This window comes from Balaenoptera ricei, chromosome 13 (genome assembly GCF_028023285.1).
Source record: "Balaenoptera ricei isolate mBalRic1 chromosome 13, mBalRic1.hap2, whole genome shotgun sequence".
NCBI classification, from domain to species: Eukaryota; Metazoa; Chordata; class Mammalia; order Artiodactyla; family Balaenopteridae; genus Balaenoptera; species Balaenoptera ricei.
This window is the reverse complement of record NC_082651.1, coordinates 43,181,708-43,202,928: the sequence shown is the minus strand read 5'-3', so window position 1 is coordinate 43,202,928 and position 21,221 is coordinate 43,181,708. Positions and strand designations below refer to the sequence as shown.

The window sequence follows — 21,221 nt, the reverse complement described above, 5'->3', positions numbered from 1 at the left end:
CAGACACTCCATAACTGTTTGTTGAATGAATAAATGAATGAATACAGAGCTGCAAGCCCTCAGTTCCATTTAAAAATACCATAATGCATGTTGTGCAGTTCTCAGGGATGAATTCTGGGGAAGAGAAGGGCAGCCTAGATAAAAAAGACCAATTTTGCCTTTTCTCCTCCCCATCGACTCAGACTCCGAGAAAAGACACTGCTTAGGGTAGCATCATCTCTAATGAGACAATATCCTAGCTGAACAAAATGTTTCTGGGCTCTAAGTTGAGCAGAGGCCGTTGAGAGGGAAGGAAAGAGCTCTGTGCCCCCTCGTTCCTCTTGATTTCTCTCTCACACACCCCTTCTCCATTTCTCCATCCCACTGCAGTCAAGGGCTTTGGCACAGGGATGAAACAGACAGACCAGACTCAAGGGTGTGGATCTGGCAGCGGGCACAGAAGCGTCTCCCATCCTGCACCAAAGCCCACAAGGAAGGATCCGGAGGGACAGTGACTCAGGCCCCGGATTAAGTCCAGTTAGAGCAGCACTGAAAAGGGAAAAGAGCAACAACTTCATAAGGACATCAACTGCCAGATCTTTTTTAAACCAGTGTTTTTAAAGAGGCTTCAACCGTAACCCCAGAACACTGGGCCCAGCTGAATTCCATGCTGACACACGCTGAGAGCCAAACAGCTCCTTCTCCAAACCCACCGCGAGCAACACTCACCGTGTCAGGCATGTCCCAGGCCCAGGTTGGGGCCCTTGCTCCAGCCTTAGCTTGCAAGAAGGCTTCTTCTCCTGCTAATAAACTGTTCCCCCACCATGCTGCAGTAATAGAGGCCTCCCCTTCCCCCATCCCCTCTCGGCTGATAAAACAACCTACAGCAGGTTGGCCCCATCCAATTAGTTTGAATAGCTTCATGCCAAGGAAATTGCTGCTTTTATTAAAAGTAAAAGCACACTAGGCAGGCAATGGGCTGTGAAAATTATGAGTCTGGCATAATTATGAAGGTCGACGTTAAGGTTACCAAAAGAGACATGCAAAGGTTTCAGGACAGCCTGGGGGATAAAGATATATATCTACATGTCTATAGATACACAGATGAACACACGTGTAGGGAATTTATACAGCAGATCTAAATAACATCCTCTCCAAAAGAGAAAAAGCAAAAATCGGAGGCCACTCTCAAGTAATTCTTTGGGCAAAACACAAACACAAACACACACACACACACCCAAATACCAAAAAACAAGAACAGGAGAAAGAGGGGCCTACTGGACTGATTTCAAAATAACCACATTCATTTCATGTAATTTGTTATCTTAGCTGCATCCTGGGGACCTGATTACAGTTGGGTCAGGAAACAAACCTAGTCAAATCCACCAAGAGCCTTGGCTCTTAGAAAAACACACTCTGATTCTCTGAAAATCCTCTCTTCCTTCCAGTGCCTGCTCAAGGGAGTGGGAAAGTTGGGTAGGAGAAGAAACCCCTCTTAAAGGTCCTCCATCCCCACCACTCAGCCCTCACATCAGTATTTCAAGTTTTAGGAGGATGACAAGCCCCACACCCTACATTTGATGTGAAGCTTTACACTTTCACACATACGTTTTCTCGTCTGATCCTCATAATTCGGTGAGGCAGGCAAGAATTGGCTTGTCAATTTTTTTTTTTTTAAATAAAAGGTCACCGAGGTAAACAATTTCTGGCAAATTCCCCCCACCCCATAAAGCTCTGTCACTTTGAAATCTCAGTTTCAAATTTCTCAAGGACAATGATTCACAGGGCAAGGGGAGGGGGAAGGGAGGGTCAACTGGTCAAAACCCATTCATACATTCAACGTCTTGGTGCATCAGCACAAGATTTTAATTTACGGCGCACTGAAAGAGTCCCACCATACCTTCCGCCAACACCTCGTCCACAGTGACCTGCTGTCGCCCAATGCCAAAGACCCTTCCGATGTAGCCACTGCCCAGGCCCGAGGTGCTGCCCCCTCCTCCGCTGGAGCCGGAGCCCAGGCCAGAGCCGCCCTGCTCTCGCCGGGAGTCGAAAAACTTCTTCATCTTGCGAAAAGGAAGCAGTAAAGCAAAATACCGACGGTTTCTAGATTTTTTTTTTTTTTTTTAAACAAGAGATCCAAGGATTTCTTCTCGGATTTCAGCTAGGAGAGGAGCCACCCGAATCCGGCCGAGGGGGTGGGGGCTGAGGGAGGATGCCTATAGGAATATGCGTGTCAATCGCGCGGCGGTCCCCTCCTCCTCAAGAGAGCGATTCGTGTAAGTTTAAACCTGTGATGACAGAGGAAGAGAGAGAGGATGAATCAGTAACACACTTAAAAATTCAACTGCTGAGTCCTAGGGGGAGCAAAAGCCACCATCCTGGGGAAACGCTTCATGCATTTTCTTAGAGAGAAAAACCCTGGGGCTGAAAACGCGTCCCCGGCCCCAGAACCCGGGACCCCGTGCCCCGGGGTCTGAAAAAGGAGTGATTCGGGCCGCCTCGGGCAGCGCTGACCCAACCCGGCACTGCTTCCCCTCCTCCCCGGTCTCCCCGCCGCCCCGCGAGGCAGCATCCCAGCGGCACCCACTTGAGATGGCTTGGCGGCCGGCGCCCAGCTACCAGCGCCGCAACATTGTCACGGCCGCCGGGCCGGCCTGCGACAAGGAGAGGAGGCGGCGCTGCAGCGAGAGCCGGGGCCACGTTCGGCGCCCGCCCGCCCGCCAGCTGATCCCCGGAGCGCCCGGCGGAGACTAACCCGCCGCCCCTCCCCCGCGCGCGCTCCCGCTCGGCTCCATCCACCCAACCAGGAAGTGAACCGCCGCCGGAAGTGCCTCTCGGGGCGACCCGGCCAGGGGCCCAGGCCACCGGCGGCCGCCGCTCTGTCGCCACAGACGGGAAGGAGTTGTCGGAGAGAAGGGGACCGGGGAAAGGGGATCTCAGTGCGGAGAGAGTTTTGGAAAAGAATGTTGAAATTGCCCGACCCGTAGGGCACTATGGGAAAGGTTGTTCGGCGCAGCCCAGCGGCTGGACTGCAACTCCCAGGATGCCCCTGGACGACCGAGAGAGGCGGCTGCGGTGTCCTCCTCGGCCACGAAGGTGGTTAGTGGAGTGGTGCATTTGTGGTGATTCAGTTATTTAAACACATCCGGTAAAGAAACTGCCAGGGACCAGGGTTTCCACCCTGCTGCATGTCCCACCCTTCTGGAGCCATCTTATTTGCGACTTGACCTCCCTGCACAAGGGACTCTGGGGATTGTGGTTTCCGAACGGATCGAGACTGACACCTGAAGGACGCGGCTTAGCCGCTTAGCCCCTAGCTGGTCCTGCGGGGCTTACCGACGTCACCTGGGCAGAGGTGGAAGACGGGAGGTGATCGGGAAATTTTTGCCGGCAGTTGGTGCCAGGCCACACCCGAAAGCCAACCTTAACATAAATAAACCCAGAGCCCTTCCTCCTCCAACTTCAAAAGCCGCTTTTGCTCCCAGATGTTATTGAGAACCGGCTCACGGGTCAGCTCTGAGCTAGGCGCTGTGAGAACGCTTAATAAGACCGTGTCTTTTCAGGAAGTCTACAGGCGAGACTCAAACTGAGAAACTTAAAGGGTGTGTGTGCGGGGCAAATCGTAGGGTACCAGGAGACCCAAACCCCAAACTTTGGGGCTCGTCTGTCGGTGACCCTTAATTCTTCCACCTTTTCTGATGCTGTGGCTGTGCTGACCTTTGTTAAGCCCCTCCCACACAAGAACTCCAGGCTGACCTTCTGCTATTTGTTTTCACTTCAAGGTACCCCTTTTGATGCTTATTTTATCCTGATACCGCCTGAGTGCCGAGAGTGGAGGTGGACGATGTGATTTGCGTCTGCAAAATGCAGAAGATTTGGGACCCGTCTTGGAAGCTTCTTCCATCCCTAGATTTCCTGATAGATGATGCTGAAGGTAGTGACAAATCCCTGCCCATCCCCCCTCCCCAAATCCATGATTTTTCAAGTCCCTCAATATAGTTATTTCTCACCTCCACCTGCTCTCCCTAATTCTGCGACAGGCTTCTTGGCTTGTAAATTAGTCCCAGAATTTTTTCAGCAGGCATTTGAGGAGCGTAGAGAAAGGTGCTCCAGGGCGGAGGGGGGTCAGGGGGATGGTTCTTGCTTTTTCTAAAATGACTATTGAACTGAGTTGTGACTGGCTTGACAGCGGTTTCTGCTGCTTCTTCCTCTTCTTCCTCCTCCTTCTCTTTTTTCCCCTCCCTCTTTTCCTTCTCCCTTTTCTCCTCCTCCTCTTCCTCTTTCTTCCTCATGTTTCAAGTAGTATCACTGTAGCTAAACTATCAGTTAAAGTTCCTATGTAGAGACAGCATCTTTTCTTCAGCGGGGAGTCAATGTTGTCACCTCAATTCACAAATCCATGCAGCCACCTCCAGGGCGGAATGCAGCACCTGCTGAAACATTCCCTCAAAGCAAGCCCACGCGAGGCATGTTCTCTGCACTTTCCTTAAAAGTCTAGATTTTCTCCAAGGAAGTTTGGAATAGATCTTAAGATAAATGGGAAAGCATATTTGAAATTAGATTCATTGACCTCCATCTTTCTCTGCATCTATTGATCTTACCTGGCTTTTTTATTTTCCTTTTTTTAATTTCTTTTATTTTTTTGGCTGCGTTGGCTCTTCGTTGCTGCGCGTGGGCTTTCTCTAGTTGTGGAGAGCGGGGGCTACTCTTCGCTGCGGTGTGCGGGCTTCTCATTGCGGTGGCTTCTCTTGTTGCAGAGCACGGGCTCTAGGCGCATGGGCTTCAGTAGTTGCAGCACGGGGGCTCAGTAGTTGCAGCGCACAGGCTCTAGAGCACAGGCTAAGTAGTTGGGGCAGATGGGTTTAGTTGCGTCTTGGCATGTGGGATCTTCCCGGACCAGGGATTGAACCCGTGTCTCCTGCACTGACAGGTGGATTCTTAACCACTGCGCCACCAGGGAAGTCCCTTGCCTGGCTTTTTTAAAGAAACCCTGTTGGATCCTAGAATCTGTTGCTATCTCAATTTTTACTTTTCTAGACTTTCCTGTTAACTAGACTAGGCCTGACTTATGCAAATCCCAAGTCTTACTTCTGAGATACAAAAATGTGTTTTTATCCTATAAGATTAAGGTAGCTAACATGTATTATTTGAGCACTCATTTGGATGCTTTGATCAGAATCTGAGGGAGGAAGTTTTAAAATGAAGAAGAAAAAGAAGGAAAAAGCAGAAGACTGGACTTCTTGTCTTCCATTCTCTTAGAGACTAATGGCAGTTATAATGTCAAAACTACAGTTTTTAATGCTTTACATATATTAAGTTAGTGAATCCTCACAACAACCCTATGAAATAAGGCACTATTATTGTTTTCACTTTATAGATGGAGGAACTGAAGCATAGAGATAAGTGACTTGCCCACAGTCACACAGATAGTAACTGGAAAAACCAGGACTCAAATCCAAGCATTTTAGCTTCAGAACCCAGTGCTTAACTAGCTACACCAAACTGCCTACTTAAAGTAAGAAACATCTATAAGCAGCACAAGACCAGGAGATAGGAAACCTCTGCCACTCCATAGCTGTGCCCCTAGACCACTTAGCTCTCTGGACCTATTTTCTCAGCCATAAAGCCATAGCTCTCTTACAACTTGGTAATTCTCTAGATCTTAGTGTAAAATAATCAGATCAACCACATTAATCTCAAAACTCCTACCACACTTATTTCTGTATGATTTGTCCTACCTGGCCTTGCAGCTTTTCAAGTATATTGTCACCTCAACCATCTACTCAGAATCAGGTCACAGTCTTCTACTTATCTCCTTGAACATCCAGTACAATAGTTTATATAGTCTGTCCTTACCAGTATTTAAATAAACCAAATAATTGACTTCAAATTAAATGTGACACAGAAAACAATCTGATTAGGGTGGAAAAGTTGTTTTGAGTCATTCTAGACCATTTTGAACTTGGTCAAGGAGATACTATGGAGAAATATCCAATTAAAGGGAAAGGGAAAGGAAAGTTACTATACATATTCCACATGCCAATTACTGATTTAGGCACTTAACATAGTATCTTGTTTAACCCTCATGGATGCACCTGTGCAAAGTAGACACTATTATACTATTATCCCCAATTTTATAAATGAACAATGAAGATTTTGTTAGTAGCAGAGGGATGTGCATGGTTTGTTAGGTTTGGAGGAAATGATTTGACCTGTGATGTGACTAAACCATGTCACAGTAAACCCAGTTATGGCAAATGTGTGGTTCATCCTTAGAGGAAATCAAAGGGAAGGGGACCAACATTATTTAAGGACCTTAACTAAGGCCTGCACTGCATTGGATATTTAATCATATCATTCAGCCTTCACAATACACTTATGAGGTGTGTGTTACTTTTATTTTATCAATGTGGAAACAGGCTGAGTATGGTTAAAGTATGTCAACTGTTGCTACACACAGCCTGCAAAGGGCAGAACCAGAATCACAACCTGACCTCAAGAAGAGTTACTGACTGGAGGAGGGAGAGGAGGTGGGAGATGGTAGAGCTGAAGGCTCGTCAGCAATAGGAGATAGAGGGCAAGCTGCAGTTTCACTCACGCCTGATGTTGATGGACTGCATGTTTGCATCTTTGAAAGTTCACAACTTGAAGGTTTGTGAACCCTGAAGATTTGCAGGGAACTTACTGAATATGATTAGAATGAATATCCTTATTTGTGCTTCTTTGACTTTTTTCCTAAGGCTATGATTTTTTTTTAAATGGAATAACTGGGTCAAAAGATATGAATGTTTTTACAGCTATAGAGCCAAAGTACCCTCTAGGAAAGTTAATACTGATTTGCTCCCCACTCAGTGATTCAGTTAACAAATGTTAAAGCGCCCACCATGGGCTACGCCTTTGAAAGTTTATTACAACGAACAAAATAGATATACTCCTTGCAACTCAAGAAGTTTTTGGTCTTAAAAGAAGACGTTAAATCCTAAGTATTTCTGTACCCTTATGAACACTGAGTTTGTACAGTTTAAAGAGAAATCTAGGACTTCCCTGGTGGTCCAATGGTTAAGACTCTGCACTCCCAATGCAGGGAGCATAGGTTCAATCCCTGGTCAGGGAGCTAAGATCCCTCATGCCACACAGCATGGCCAAAATACATAAATAAATAAAATACAATAAAATAGCCCCCAGTCACTCTCTACTGGTGACCTTGTCTTTAAAAAAAAAAAGAAGAAAAAAAAAAGAGAGAGAGACATCTATTACATTTTTTAAAATCAATTAATTAATTTATTTTGGGCTGCATTGGGTCTTCGTTGCTGCGCGTGGGCTTTTCTCTAGTTGTGGCGAGCAGGGGGCTACTCTTCCTTGTGGTGTGTGGGCTTCTCATTGCGGTGGCTTCTCCTGTTGTGGAGCACAGGCTTCTAGGCGCATGGGCTTCAGTAGTTGTGGCTCGTGGGCTCTAGAGCGCAGACTCAGTAGTTGTGGCGCACAGGGCTTAGTTGCTCTGCAGCATGTGGGATCTTCCCAGACCAGGGCTCAAACTCGTGTCCCCTGCATTGGCAGGTGGATTCTTAACCACTGCGCCACCAGGGAAGTCCCGTCTATTACATTTTGATAAGTAGAGATGGTGCTCATAGCTTTATTTGTCATTGTTTAAGTTAGTGAACATTTTTCAAAGACTTTCATTGAGAAAGACTCCTCTTGACCAAACCTGAATCAGCTCCTCTGAGTCCTCTTTTTGACTAGACTTTGACCTTGGGCTCGGTCCTTGGCCCAGTTAATTCAGTTTTAGCAAGAATTCTGCTGGGCCAGTTTAGTGAAAATCCCTCACCCTTGATAGATGATCTCTCTGGAAATCTGGTCAAATTCCTTATCCTTCACTCTCAGTATCTTATCACCTTGGGCTGCCTTAAGGCAAGAATCCTGTTGAGTCTGACCAGCAAGAATCCCCCTAGCCTTGATGTTTCCTCTTAGTAATTTTCCATCCACCCTGCTCTTTGGCTATAGATCTCTACTCATCCTGATTGGATTTGGATTTGAGCTTGGTCTCTCTTCCCTACCACCAAATCCTCGTTGCAATCGTCCCTCCTGAATAAAGTCTTTACTGTCTTTGACAAGTGTCATGAAATTTTTTTCTTTAACATTATGTTCATTCATTTATTCATTGATTGTTTTATTAAGTATCTATTTCATGTCAAAACTGTGCTAGGGGGCTTCCCTGGTGGCACAGTGGTTGAGAATCTGCCTGCTAATGCAGGGGACACGGGTTCGAGCCCTGGTCTGGGAAGATCCCACATGCCGCAGAGCAACTAGGCCCGTGAGCGACAACTACTGAGCCTGCGCGTCTGGATCCTGTGCTCCGCAACAAGAGAGGCCACGATAGTGAGAGGCCCGTGCACCACGATGAAGAGTGGCCCCCACTCGCCGCAACTAGAGAAAGCCCTCACACAGAAACAAAGACCCAACACAGCCAAAAAGAAAAATTAATTAATTAAAAAAAAAAAAACTGTGCTAGGAACTGGAAATATAATGATAAATAGGTAGACATATTCCTTTCCTTACACAGCTTATAGTCTAAAACTTATTGGATATGTATATTTCTTCATTTTAAAATCACATTGTTATACAACTTTTCTGTTGGAGCATTCATTTTTAAGAATTGATTGAAAGTACTCTTTTATTTATTCAGTCGGTATATACTGAGCTCCTCCCAAGTACTAGCACTGTTCTAGGAATAGGCAATTTGATGTGGAACAAGATAAACAAGGTTTCTCCTTGTAAGAGAGCCTACGTTAGGGTCAGGGTAAGGAAAACACAATAAATGAGCAAACAAGTCAAGAAAAATGTTGGATAATGGTAAATACCATAATATAATTAGACTAGAGTGGTATGATAGAAATTGTCTGAGTGACTACTTTAGATTAGATGTGCAGGTCTTTATATATTAATGACATTAATTAAAACCCCTTGTCACATAAATGGAAAACACTTTTCCCCAGTTTGATCTTAGGCCTTTAAAAAAATTTTTTTAAACATCTTTATTGGTGTATAATTGCTTTACAATGGTGTGTTAGTTTCTGCTTTATAACAAAGGACTTTAAAATTTTTTGATGAAAGGTTATTTTAAAAACTTTTTTTCTAGTTATGATGTGCATAATCATTTTGTAAAATTTGGAAATACAGAAAAGCAGGAAGAAGAAAAGCAGAAGGAAGAAGAATAAAAATAATTGATCTCATTACTCATAAGTAAACCCTATGACAGTTAGATGGATATCCTCCCTGTCATTTTCAGTATGCATGTATATTACCTATGTATGTGTGTGTGAATAGTTTTAGTTGATAGAGAAAATATTGCATTAAAACCGACTTTTTCCACTATGTGCAAGGAGCTCTGAGGTCTGCCAGGCACTGAGGATTTTAAAAAATGGTAAAATGATAAGCAAAAGTAGGCATGAGACTTGCATATTTTCTACTTTTGTTTGTATTTTGTTTTTCCTTTGGCTTCACTTTGGTTTATTTTATTTTATTTTATTTTATTTTCTGCACCATGTGGCTTGTGGGATCTTAGTTCCCCAACCAGGGATCGAACCCAGGCCCATGGCAGTAAAAGCACTGAGTCTTAACCAATGGACTGCCAGGCAGGGAATTCCCTACCTTGGTTTATTATGTTTCTAATTATTTAGACAAATATTTGGTGTATTTGCTTTTTTCTTTCTTGTTTAAGAATAAAACCATTTAAAGCTAAGAGCTTCACTCTCAATAAATATAGCTTTTGTGTGTCACAGGAGTTTTAATTTTTCTCTAATCATTATTTAAGATCTAAATACTCCAATTACATTTTACAATTTTTGGTCCATCTTTGTCGCAAGGGTTATTTAAAGTCAGGTTTACTTTTTTTTTTTTTTTTAAAGCCTTATTTTTTTTTTAATTAATTAATTTATTTATTTATTTTTGGGTGGGTCTTCGTTTCTGTGCGAGGGCTTTCTCTAGTTGCGGCGAGCGGGGGCCACTCTTCATCGCGGTGCGCGGGCCTCTCACCGTCGCGGCCTGTTGTTGCGGAGCACAGGCTCCAGACGCGCAGGCTCAGTAGCTGTGGCTCACGGGCCCATTTGCTCCGCGGCATGTGGGATCTTCCCAGACCAGGGCTGGAACCCGTGTCCCCTGCATTGACAGGCAGATTCTCAACCACTGCGCCACCAGGGAAGCCCCAGGTTTACTTTTTTGTCTTATTTTTGTTTCGTTTTTAAGAGCTTAGAATAATATGAATAGCAATTAAGAGTATGAGCTCTGGAGTCAGGCTACTGGATCTGAATCCCAGCCCTGTCATTTACTAACTGTGTAAGTCAAGGTCCAATTAGAAAAACAGAAACACACTAAGTATTTCAAACAGGCGATATTAAATACAGGGAATTGGTTACACAGGTGTTGGAAGGCTGAAAGGAAAAAACAAGAAGCTAAGGTAACCAGAGATTAGTAACTGCAGGAAGAAGCTTCAACCTTTAGGACTGTGAGAACAAAAGGAAGAAATCAAGTTTCTAGAACCTAGGAGCTCAGAGGAGAGGCCCTGTAGGTTTGGTGCTCAGATCTTTAAGGGGACACTCTCTGCAGCTGGTGCTTGGATTTCAGAGGAGGAGAGGGTTCCCTGAACCTCCCCTGCTGAAGATTCCTCTGAGGGGCAAAGCAAGATTCATGCTAGGAGTGTGCAAAGAAGTTGGGAGCTAGAGCCAACTGTCTGCTGCTGATGGTGGAACAATACTGATAGTACTAGAAAACAGAAAGCACAAGCCTTCTTTCCTACTCTCTCCCTACAGTTTTCTTCCAGTGCCTCTTATTAGCAGACACAGGGAGCCAGTTCGCAAGGAAGTCTAGGAAATATGATTAGCAGAGTTCCAATCTCAGGGTCACAGCCTAGAGACAGTAGTTAAATAGCAAGTACACTAGTTGTGTGACTTTAGGCAAATTACTAAACTCCCCTGTGCTTCAGTTTCTTCATCTGTAAAATAGACATAATTATGGTATCTACCATCATCGGGCTGTTCTGAGGGTTAAATGAGGTAATTCGTGTAAAGCATTTAGACCAGAGACTAACACTTTATGTTAGTTGCTACTATTATGAAATTATTGTTTCGTCTTTCAATAATTTTTCACAGTTGAATTGTTTTGAAACCACAATTATAAAAATACATTGATGAAATTCTTTGTTCACCTTATTTTAATACCACCAGAGAGTTCTTTTATAACATCTTTGAGGGTTTTTTTGAGTCATCTCTCAGATAGAGATATGAGACTGATATGCTTTTAAAGATTATCTGTGAATGTCTTCTGTTGCTTTTAAAAATGATAGAGACGATAGCCTGGTTTCCTATGGAATTCCTGGACAATTTTTTTTTAACATCTTTATTGGAGTATAATTGCTTTACAATGTTGTGTTAGTTTCTGCTGTATAACAAAGTGAATCAGCTATACGTATACATATATCTCCATATCCTCTCCCTCTTGCATCTCCCTCCCACCCTCCCTATCCCACCCCTCTAGGTGGAAACAAAGCACCGAGCTGATCTCCCTGTGCTATGCAGCTGCTTCCCACTAGCTACCTATTTTACATTTGGTAGTGTATATATGTCCATACCACTCTCTCACTTCATCTCAGCTTACCCTTCCCCCCTCCCCGTGTCCTCAAGTCCATTCTCTATGTCTGTATCTTTATTCCTGTCCTGCCCCTAGGTTCATCAGAACTTTTTTTTTTTAAGATTCCATATATATGTGTTAGCATACAGTATTTGTTTTTCTCTTTCTGACTTACTTCACTCTGTATGGCAATCTCTAGGTCCATCCACCTCACTACAAATAACTCAATTTCGTTTCTTTTTATGGCTGGGTAATATTCCATTGTATATATGTGCCACATCTTCTTTATCCATTTCATCTGTCGATGGACACTTAGGTTGCTTCCATGTCCTGGCTATTGTAAATAGAGCTGCAATGAACACTGTGGTACATGACTCTTTTTGAATTACGGTTTTCTCAGGGTGTATGCCCAGTAGTGGGATTGCTGGGTCGTATGGTAGTTCTATTTTTAGTTTTTTAAGGAACCTCCATACTGTTCTCCATAGTGGCTGTATCAATTTACATTCCCACCAACAGTGCAAGAGGGTTCCCTTTTCTCCACACCCTCTCCAGCATTTATTGTTTGTAGATTTTTTGATGATGGCCATTCTGACCAGTGTGAGGTAATACCTCATTGTAGTTTTTTTTTTTTAATTTATTTATTTATTTTTATTTTTGGCTGTGTTGGGTCTTCGTTTCTGTGCGAGGGCCTTCTCTAGTCACGGCGAGCGGGGGCCACTCCTCATCGCGGTGCGCGGGCCTCACACCGTCGCGGCCTCTCTTGTTGCGGAGCACAGGCTCCAGACGCGCAGGCTCAGTAGTTGTGGCCCACGGGCCCAGTCACTCCGCGGCATGTGGGATCCCCACAGACCAAGGCCCGAACCCTTATCCCCTGCATTGGCAGGCAGATTCTCAACCACTGCGCCACCAGGGAAGCCCCCTCATTGTAGTTTTGATTTGCATTTCTCTAATGATTAGTGATGTTGAGCATCCTTTCATGTGTTTGTTGGCAATCTGTATATCTTCTTTGGAGAAATGTCTATTTAGGTCTTCTGCCCATTTTTGGATTGGGTTGTTCATTTTCTTGATATTGAGCGGTGTGAGCTGCTTGTATATTTTGGAGATTAATCCTTTGTCAGTTGCTTCGTTTACAAATATTTTATCCCATTCTGAGGGTTGTCTTTTCGTCTTGTTTATGTTTTCCTTTGCTCTGCAAAAGCTTTTAAGTTTCATTAGGTCCCATTTGTTTATTTTTGTTTTTATTTCCATTTCTCTAGGAGGTGGGTCAAAAAGGATCTTGCTGTGATTTATGTCATAGAGTGTTCTGCCTAAGTTTTCCTCTAAGAATTTTGTAGTGTCTGGCCTTATTTAGGTCTTTAATCCATTTTGAGTTTATTTTTGTGTATGGTGTTAGGAAGTGTTCTAATTTCATTCTTTTACATGTAGCTGCTGGACACAGTTTTTTCCCCTCAAATCTTTGGAAATTTCTCCATTGTCCTCTAATTTGTATTGTTGAGGAAAAGTCTAATACCATCCCTGTTTTTGTTCCTTTGCAGTAAATTTTAGTGTAGGATTCTTTATCCTTAAAATTCAAAACTCACATACCTCTAGTACCTTCTCTAGAACACTGCACAGAAGTAATAGTTTATTTTAATTATGCCTGCAGATTTGGGTGTTCCTTCACCTCATATAATAGAAGACAATGAAAGTTGTCTTCTATTATATGTTAACATTTAATTTTTGATTATTTGCTTTAATTTTCTTTTTAAGTTTTCATTTATATCAAAGTTATATATGACAGAGTTTAAAGAGTCAACAAGTTCCCTCTAGTTTGTTGTGAAAAACAGCAGTCTCCTACCCCCTACTCTATTTCTCCTTTCCAGGAATTAATTATTTTCACCTCTCTTGGCTGATTATTTTGTTTATTAATTCTTTATATGTAAACAATAAGTCTTTATTGCTACTTCTAGATTTTTTTTTTTTTAACTTTTGGGTTTATTTATTTATTTATTTATGGCTGTGTTGGGTCTTCGTTTCTGTGCCAGGGCTTTCTCTAGTTGCGGCAAGTGGGGGCCACTCTTCATCGCGGTGCATGGGCCTCTCATTATCGCGGCCTCTCTTGTTGCGGAGCAGAGGCTCCAGACGCGCAGGCTCAGTAATTGTGGCTCACGGGCCTAGTTGCTCCGCGGCATGTGGGATCTTCCCAGACCAGGGCTCGAACCTGTGTCCCCTGCATTAGCAGGCAGATTCTCAACCACTGTGCCACCAGGGAAGCCCCTACTTCTAGATTTTTTTACTTTTTGTCCTAATCTATTGATTTTCCACTATGGTATGGAAAGAACTTTGCTTTCTTTTTTCTCCAGCATCCTCCAAGTTTAATTACCCTTCCCATGTCCATCTTCCAGTATAACTATATCATAATTTTGGTTAGATTAATAGTCAGTGTTTACATTATTATTAATAAGTAAACACTAGTCACAGATGAGCTATGTGGTATGATTATTTCTTTTCTCACATAACTTTTTTTTTTCCTGGAGTTAATAATTGTCCTCATTTTTCATTTCCTTAGCTTTTCCTTTTTACTAATTCAACTATAAACTCTTAACCAGCTGTCAAGATGTTTATTCACATTAGGTATTCTATCAATTTCATCTTCCTTTCTAGGAGCCTTCTGACCTGCTTCAGTTTGGCCTAGTTTCCTTCTGGGCCTGATGTGCAGTTAACATCCTGTGATCTCCCTTCACCATCATCTTAGGAATTCCCTTTTCCTTCCTCCAATATTTGAGCCTTTCTTTTCTGTATCCCATGTCTTCTTCCTGGTTTATCCTCTCATTTTTATGGAGCATACCTCCAGTACCTTGTCTAGAACACTGCACAGAGGTAAATTTTTGGACAGTTACCATGTCTGACTTGCTTTTATTCTACTCTGATAGTTGACTGATTATTTGACTAGTATGAAATTCTAAGACAGAAATAATTTGTTTCCATAATTTTTAAGGTATTGCTCTTCCTCTAGCCTTCAGGTTTGTACTTGGGCAGTATAAACCCATTCTGGTAACTGATTCTTTGTATGTGAATCAGTCTCTCTCTCACTCTCTCTATCTCTCTCCTTACAAGATATTATATTTGTCCTTAGTATTATTCTGGAAATACATATCGTTCAGTTCTGGAAAATTTTCTTAAATTACTTCATTGGTAACATTAACCCTCTGTTTACTCCTCCTAAATTTTCTCTTCTATTTTCCATCTCTTTGTGTTAATTTTTTTTTCTTTTTTCTTTTCTTTTTTTGTATTTTTGGTTTGAGTTTACTTTCTGGAGTATTTTCTCACCTCTATCTTCCAACTCTGCCACTAAATATTTGAGATATTTATTTATCACATTTTTAATATTAAGAGCTTTTTTTTGTTCTTTATATTTTTATATGATCTTGTTCTTATTTCATGAACATAATATCTCCTCGTGGATTAATGGTTTTTTTTAAGTTTTCTTTTCCTTACATAGTCTGCTTCCTTCAAATTGTCTTTTATGGGACTTCCCTGGCGGTCCAACGGTTAAGACTTTGCCTTCCAGTGCAGGGAGTGCAGGTTCGATCCCTGGTCGGGGAGCTAGGATCCCACCTGTCTCGTAACCAAGAAACCAAAACATGAAACAGAAGCAATATTGTAACAAATTCAATAAACACTTTAAAAAAAATGGTCCACATCAAAAAAAAAGTTGCCTTTTACTCTTTATTTGGTTGACTTGGTCTCTTTATTTAATATTCAAGGCATTCCTTAACATTTGATAATCCTTGGTTGTGAATTCACATTTAAGACTGAGAATTTGAAAAGCTGATTGGAAACTGAGTGCTTAGATAGGATTTGTTGACTATAAGCCAAAGGGCAGGTGAATTTCTAAAGTCCATTTCTTCAGAACTAGGCTGGTCAGATTTTCCCAGAGAAGATACTAATATCCTGCCTGGAGGGCAAAGACCTGGTCACCGGTGTTGGAGGACCCAGTTAGGGAAGAGACCTAGGGGAGACAGCATGCAGTGTGCAACCATCCCCTAATCTTCTCAGCTTTGGTGCTATACTCTGGCTCTCAGCCTTGCTCTGTGTTTACGCTTTTCAGAGACAAACCTCCAGTCTTTTGCCAGGGCTGGAGGGGATAGTCACCTGGCCACTCAGTGTGGGTGAGGGAATCAAACTGCTTCTGAAAGGTTCAACCAATTCTTTCATAGGTACCTTTTGCAACAAATTCCTGAGCCTTTTGACGACTCAGTGGTATATGTTGGGTTTGTTTTCAGCTTTCTCCACTGTGGCTTTGGATGCACCCTTCTCTGGTCTGCTAAATATTTACCACTCTTATTTGTTCTCCCTTTTCCAAAAGTTTAGTGCTATTGTCCCCCTGTACTTTTTCTCTTGCCTTTGTGAGTTTATGTCCCTAAAGTCTCATATTTTCTTTGACACAACTGTGTAGCTGTCAGATCTCCATTCTCTGCCCTTTGAGTCTATGATCTCATCTCTCTTCATTCTCATATCTTTTGTTCATTTCCTCCGTTTTCTAAGAAAGCTTCTAAACTTTGCCCTCCGTACCATTCAGCTGTTTCCTGCTTCTAATGTAGTTTTAAATTCTGCGTTTTAGTTTCCTTACAGATGCCCTTTACCTTATCCACCTGTTGTTAACAGTCTTAATCTTTTCCTAAGTCATTTAAGGAATTTTAATGGGTTGTTGGGAGAAGCTAATGGACACCTAGCCAGATGCCTTCTTAAACTGGGACTCAGCCTTTTCATTTTGGAAATCTGTTGTATTCACTGAAATTGACACATTAAAGTATTGAACTAAGATGTACTTGCTATAATTGACATAAAATATAAATTGGGGTTCCGGAAATGTCCCTGTCCCAACCTTAGTGAATCATGTATTCTTTTTTTTTTTTTAATTTATTTATTTTTGGGGGGGCTGAGTTGGGTTTTCGTTGCGGTGCGCGGGCTTCTCACTGCCGTGGCTTCTCTTGTTGCAGAGCCCGGGCTCTAAGCCCATGGGCTTCAGTAGTTGTGGCCCACGGGGTCTAGAGCACAGGCTCAGTAGTTGTAGAACACGGGCTTAGTTGCTCCACGGCATGTGAGATCTTCCCAGACCAGGGATCAAACCCGTGTCCCCTGCATTGGCAGGCGGATTCTTAACCACTGCGCCACCAGGGGAGCCCAGGGTCATGACTATTAAATAAACTACTGAAGGCAGCAGTGACCTCAATTCATTAGAAACTTCAGAGTTTAAGTGCTTCTTGGCAAACATTTTCCAAATAGTCCTGGTGGATTTCGTTTAACAAGAGGGCAGAGATTAGACCACAGTAGAAATCAACAACAGTCTTTCAGCTGGGAGCATCTGTGAAATATCATGCATTACCTGGGAATTATTACAGTGGTCTTCACATATTTTCACTGACATAATCACTAAGTTCATTTTTAAAAACACCATATTCCTTCATATGTTTTAAAGTTGACATATAAAAATTTTCATCGTAAGTCTAAATAATTGCAAAGGATATAATTTATGGCATCTCATAAATACTGTCATTTAAAAATAAAAGTGTTCCATCACTCTTTTCAATGTATGGAATGCAGACTAAATACCATATATTTGATGGAATATAAATATCATCATCCATTTAAAAAAACTTAAATTCTTCTCCAACAGCTAGGAATTTCACACTGCTCTTTTTTCTTCTAGAACACATATTTCTAATTTCCCCACAGAAGTTTATCCTAAAGTAATATAATGATATGCTTGGATTTTCTTTCATTGATTGGATCATTTTATTTCTACACTACAAAATTGATTTTTAGTTTTTAATTTCCTATAAGTCTCTAAGTGTTTAAAAAATTTCTTCTGGGTGACAATTACTAGCTTTATACAATTAATTAAAACAACATAAATAATAACACAATTTTGATAAGTTGACAAAAAGTAAAAATATATGGGGAATGGATTTTTAAAAATTGAAGTATAGTTGATTTACAATGTTGTGTTAGTTTCAGGTGTACAGCAAAGTGATTCATATATATATGATGAATCAATATGCTGTATATATATGTATATATATATATATATATATATATATGTGTGTATATATATACTTTTTAAAAATTTATTTATTTATTTTTGGCTGTGTTGGGTCTTCGTTGCTGTGCACGAGCTTTCTTTAGTTGTGGTGAGTGAGGGCTACCCTTCGTTGCAGTGTGCAGGCTTCTCATTGTCGTGGCTTCTCTTGTTGCGGAGCATGGGCTCTAGGCACACAGGCTTCAGTAGTTGTGGCATGTGGGCTGAGTAGTTGTGGCTTGCGGGATCTAGAGCTCAGGCTCAGTAGTTGTGGTGCATGGGCTTAGTTGCTCTGCGGCATGTGGGATCTTCCGAGGCCAGTGCTCAAACCCGTGTCCCTTGCATTGGCAGGCAGATTCTTAACCACTGCGCCACCAGGGAAGCCCTATATATATTCTTTTTCAGATTCTATTCCATAAGTTATCACAAGATATTGAATATAGTTCCCTGTGTTATACAGTAGGTCCTTGTTGTTTATCTATTTTATATATAGTTGTTTTTATCTGTTAACCCCAAACTCCTAATTTATCCCTCCCCCCAAACCTTTCCCCTTTAGTAACCTAAGTTTGTTTTCTATGTCTGAGTCTGTTTCCATTTTGTAAATAAGTTCATTTGTATCATTTTTTTAAATTCCCTATATGTGATATCATATGATATTTGTCTTTCTCCATCTGACTTATTTCACTTAGTATGATAATCTCTAGGTCCATCCACGTTGCTCCAGATGGCATTATTTCATTCTTCTTTATGGCTGAGTAATATTCCATTGTACATATATACCACATCTTCTCTATCCATTAATCTGTGGATGGACACTTAGGTTGCTTCCAAGTCTTGGCTATTATAAATAGTGCTGCTACGAACATCGGGGTGCATGTATCTTTTCAAATTAGCGTTTTCATCTTTTCTGGATATATGCCTAGGACTGGGATTGCTAGATCATATTGTAACTCTACTTTTAGTGTTTTAAGGGACCTCCGTACTGTACTCCATAGTGGCTGCACCAATTTACGGGAAATGCATTTCTTTACAAGATGAATGGGGCTTTTAACAATTTAGTTCATTAATTCCATCAATTCTATGTCTATGTTTTATTTTTATAGATGTAAGCACTGGGAAAACTTGTTCAATACATACATGGAAGGGACTTGAAGAAGTCTTCTTTTGGCAACATCACTTATTTCTTTGCATGCCTGAAATATAAGCCAAACAAACAAACAAACACACACAAAAACAAAGGGATCTAGTCTCCAAAATTACTTTTAACAATATATCAACTTTAACTTCATTGATCCTTTTGAAATTCTATCAAAGGAAAAAAAAAATGAAAACTACCACTTGCAGAAATTTATTACCCAGTCATTAGAGCCATTCACTTCCTCAGTTTCTGGGAAATATATAAAAAAGGTCTTACCAAAATTTAACACATGATTGCTATTCTTTTCCTTAATGGCACCTTTTTCAACCCAATATTTTCAAAAAGGGTTGAGGTAGAGAGATTGGTTCAAGATGGCAGAGTAGAAGGACGTGCTCTCACTCCCTCTTGCAAGAACACGAGAATCACAACTAGCAGCTGGATAATCATCGACAGGAAGACACTGGAACTCACCAAAAAAGGTACCCCACATCCAAAGACAAAGGAGAAGCCACAGTGAGATGGTAGGAGGGGCACAATCACAATAAAACCAAATCCCATAACTGCTGGGTGGGTGACTCACAGACTGGAGAACACTTATACCACAGAAGTCCACCCACTGGAGTGAAGGTTCTGAGCCCCATGTCAGGCTTCCCAACCTGAGGGTCTGGCAACGGGAGGAGGAATTCCTAGAGAATCAGACTTTGAAGCCTAGCGGGATTTGATTGCAGGACTTCAACAGGACTGTGGGAAACAGAGACTCCACTCCTGGAGGGCACACACAAAGTAGTGTGTGCATCGGGACTCAGGGGAAGGAGGAGTGACCCCATAGGAGACTCAACCAGACCTACCTGCTAGTGTTGGAGGGTCTCCTGCAGAGGCAGGGGGTGGCTCTGTCTCACCATGGGGACAAGGACACTGGCAGCAGAAGTTCTGGGAAGTACTCCTTGGCATGAGCCCTCCCAGAGTCCACCATTAGCCCCACCAAAGAGCCCAGGTAGGCTCCAGTGTTGGGTTGCCTCAGGCCAAACAACCAACAGGGAGGGAACCCAGCCCCACCCATCAGCAGACAAGTGGATTAAAGTTTTACTGAGCTCTGCCCACCAGAGGAACAGCCAGCTCTACCCACCACCAGTCCCTCCCATCAGGAAACTTGCACAAGCCTCTTAGATAGCCTCATCCACCAGAGGGCAGACAGCAGAAGCAAGAAGAACTACAATCATGCAGCCTGTGGAACAAAAACCACATTCACAGAAAGATAGACAAGATGAAAAGGCAGAGGGCTATGTACCAGATGAAGGAACAAGATAAAACCCCAGAAAAACAACTAAATGAACTGGAGATAGGCAACCTCCCAGAAAAAGAATTCAGAAAATGATAGTGAAAGTGATCCAGGACCTCGAAAAAACAATGGAGGTAAAGATCGAGAAGATGCAAGAAACGTTTAACAAATATCTAGAAAAATTAAAGAACAAACAAAGATGAACAATATAATAACTGAAATGAAAACTACACTAGAAGGAATCAATAGCAGAATAACTGAGGCAGAAGAACGGATAAGTGACCTGGAAGACAGAATGGTGGAATTCACTGCTGCGGAACAGACTAAAGAAAAAAGAATGAAAAGAAATGAAGACAGCCTAAGAGACCTCTGGGACAACACTAAAAGCAACAACATTCACATTATAGGGGTCCCAGAAGGAGAAGAGAGAGAGAAAGGACCAGAGAAAATATTTGAAGAGATTATAGTCGAAAACTTCCCTAACGTGGGAAAGGAAATAGGCACCAACTCAAGGAAGCACAGAGAGTCCCATACAGGATAAACCCAAGGAGAAACACGCCAAGACACAGTAATCAAACTGGCAAAAATTAAAGACAAACAAAAATTATTGAAAGCAGCAAAGGAAAAATGACAAATAACATACAAGGGAACTCCCATAAGGTTACCAGCTGATTTCTCAGCAGAAACTCTACAAGCCAGAAGGGAGTGGCTTGATATACTTAAAGTGATGGAAGGGAAGAACCTACAACCAATATTACTCTACCCAGCAAGGATCTCATTCAGATTCGATGGAGAAATCAAAAGCTTTACAGACAAGCAAAAGCTAAGAGAATTCAGCACCACCAAACCAGCTCTACAACAAATGCTAAAGGAACTTCTCTAAGTGGGAAACACAAGAGAAGAAAAGGACCTACAAAAACAAACCCAAAACAATTAAGAAAATGGTCATAGGAACATACATATCGATAATTACCTTAAACCTGGAAGGATTAAATGCTCCAACCAAAAGACACAGGCTTGCTGAATGGATACAAAAACAAGACCCATCTATATGCTGTCTACAAGAGACCCACTTCAGACCTAGGGACACATACAGACTGAAGGTGAGGGGATGGAAAAGATAGTCCATGCAAATGGAAATC

General features: G+C 42.1%; 1 protein-coding gene and 1 long non-coding RNA gene across 13 annotated transcripts in view; one reads left to right on the top strand and one right to left on the bottom strand.

The window, feature by feature from the left end:
• Positions 1-2,739, bottom strand: part of AAK1 (AP2 associated kinase 1) — a 168,623-nt gene extending 165,884 nt beyond the window's left edge. For 8 of the 11 annotated variants that reach the window (XM_059943129.1, XM_059943132.1, XM_059943133.1 and 5 more), the window contains exons 1-2: positions 2,567-2,739; positions 1,880-2,267 (exon numbers count right to left, since the gene is read on the bottom strand). In XM_059943129.1, the coding sequence (XP_059799112.1) occupies positions 1,880-2,042 (163 nt within the window). In that variant the 5' untranslated portion in view covers positions 2,043-2,267; positions 2,567-2,739. Of the gene's footprint in view, positions 1-1,879; positions 2,268-2,566 lie in introns of those variants that run through there. The other 3 variants (XM_059943136.1, XM_059943137.1, XM_059943135.1) reach the window with 2 other exon arrangements.
• Positions 2,703-21,221, top strand: part of LOC132377110 (uncharacterized) — a 31,594-nt gene continuing 13,075 nt past the window's right edge. The window contains exons 1-2 of one of the 2 annotated variants that reach the window (XR_009506530.1): positions 2,703-3,075; positions 3,762-3,913. This is a non-coding gene — a long non-coding RNA (uncharacterized LOC132377110). The other variant, XR_009506529.1, reaches the window with a different exon arrangement.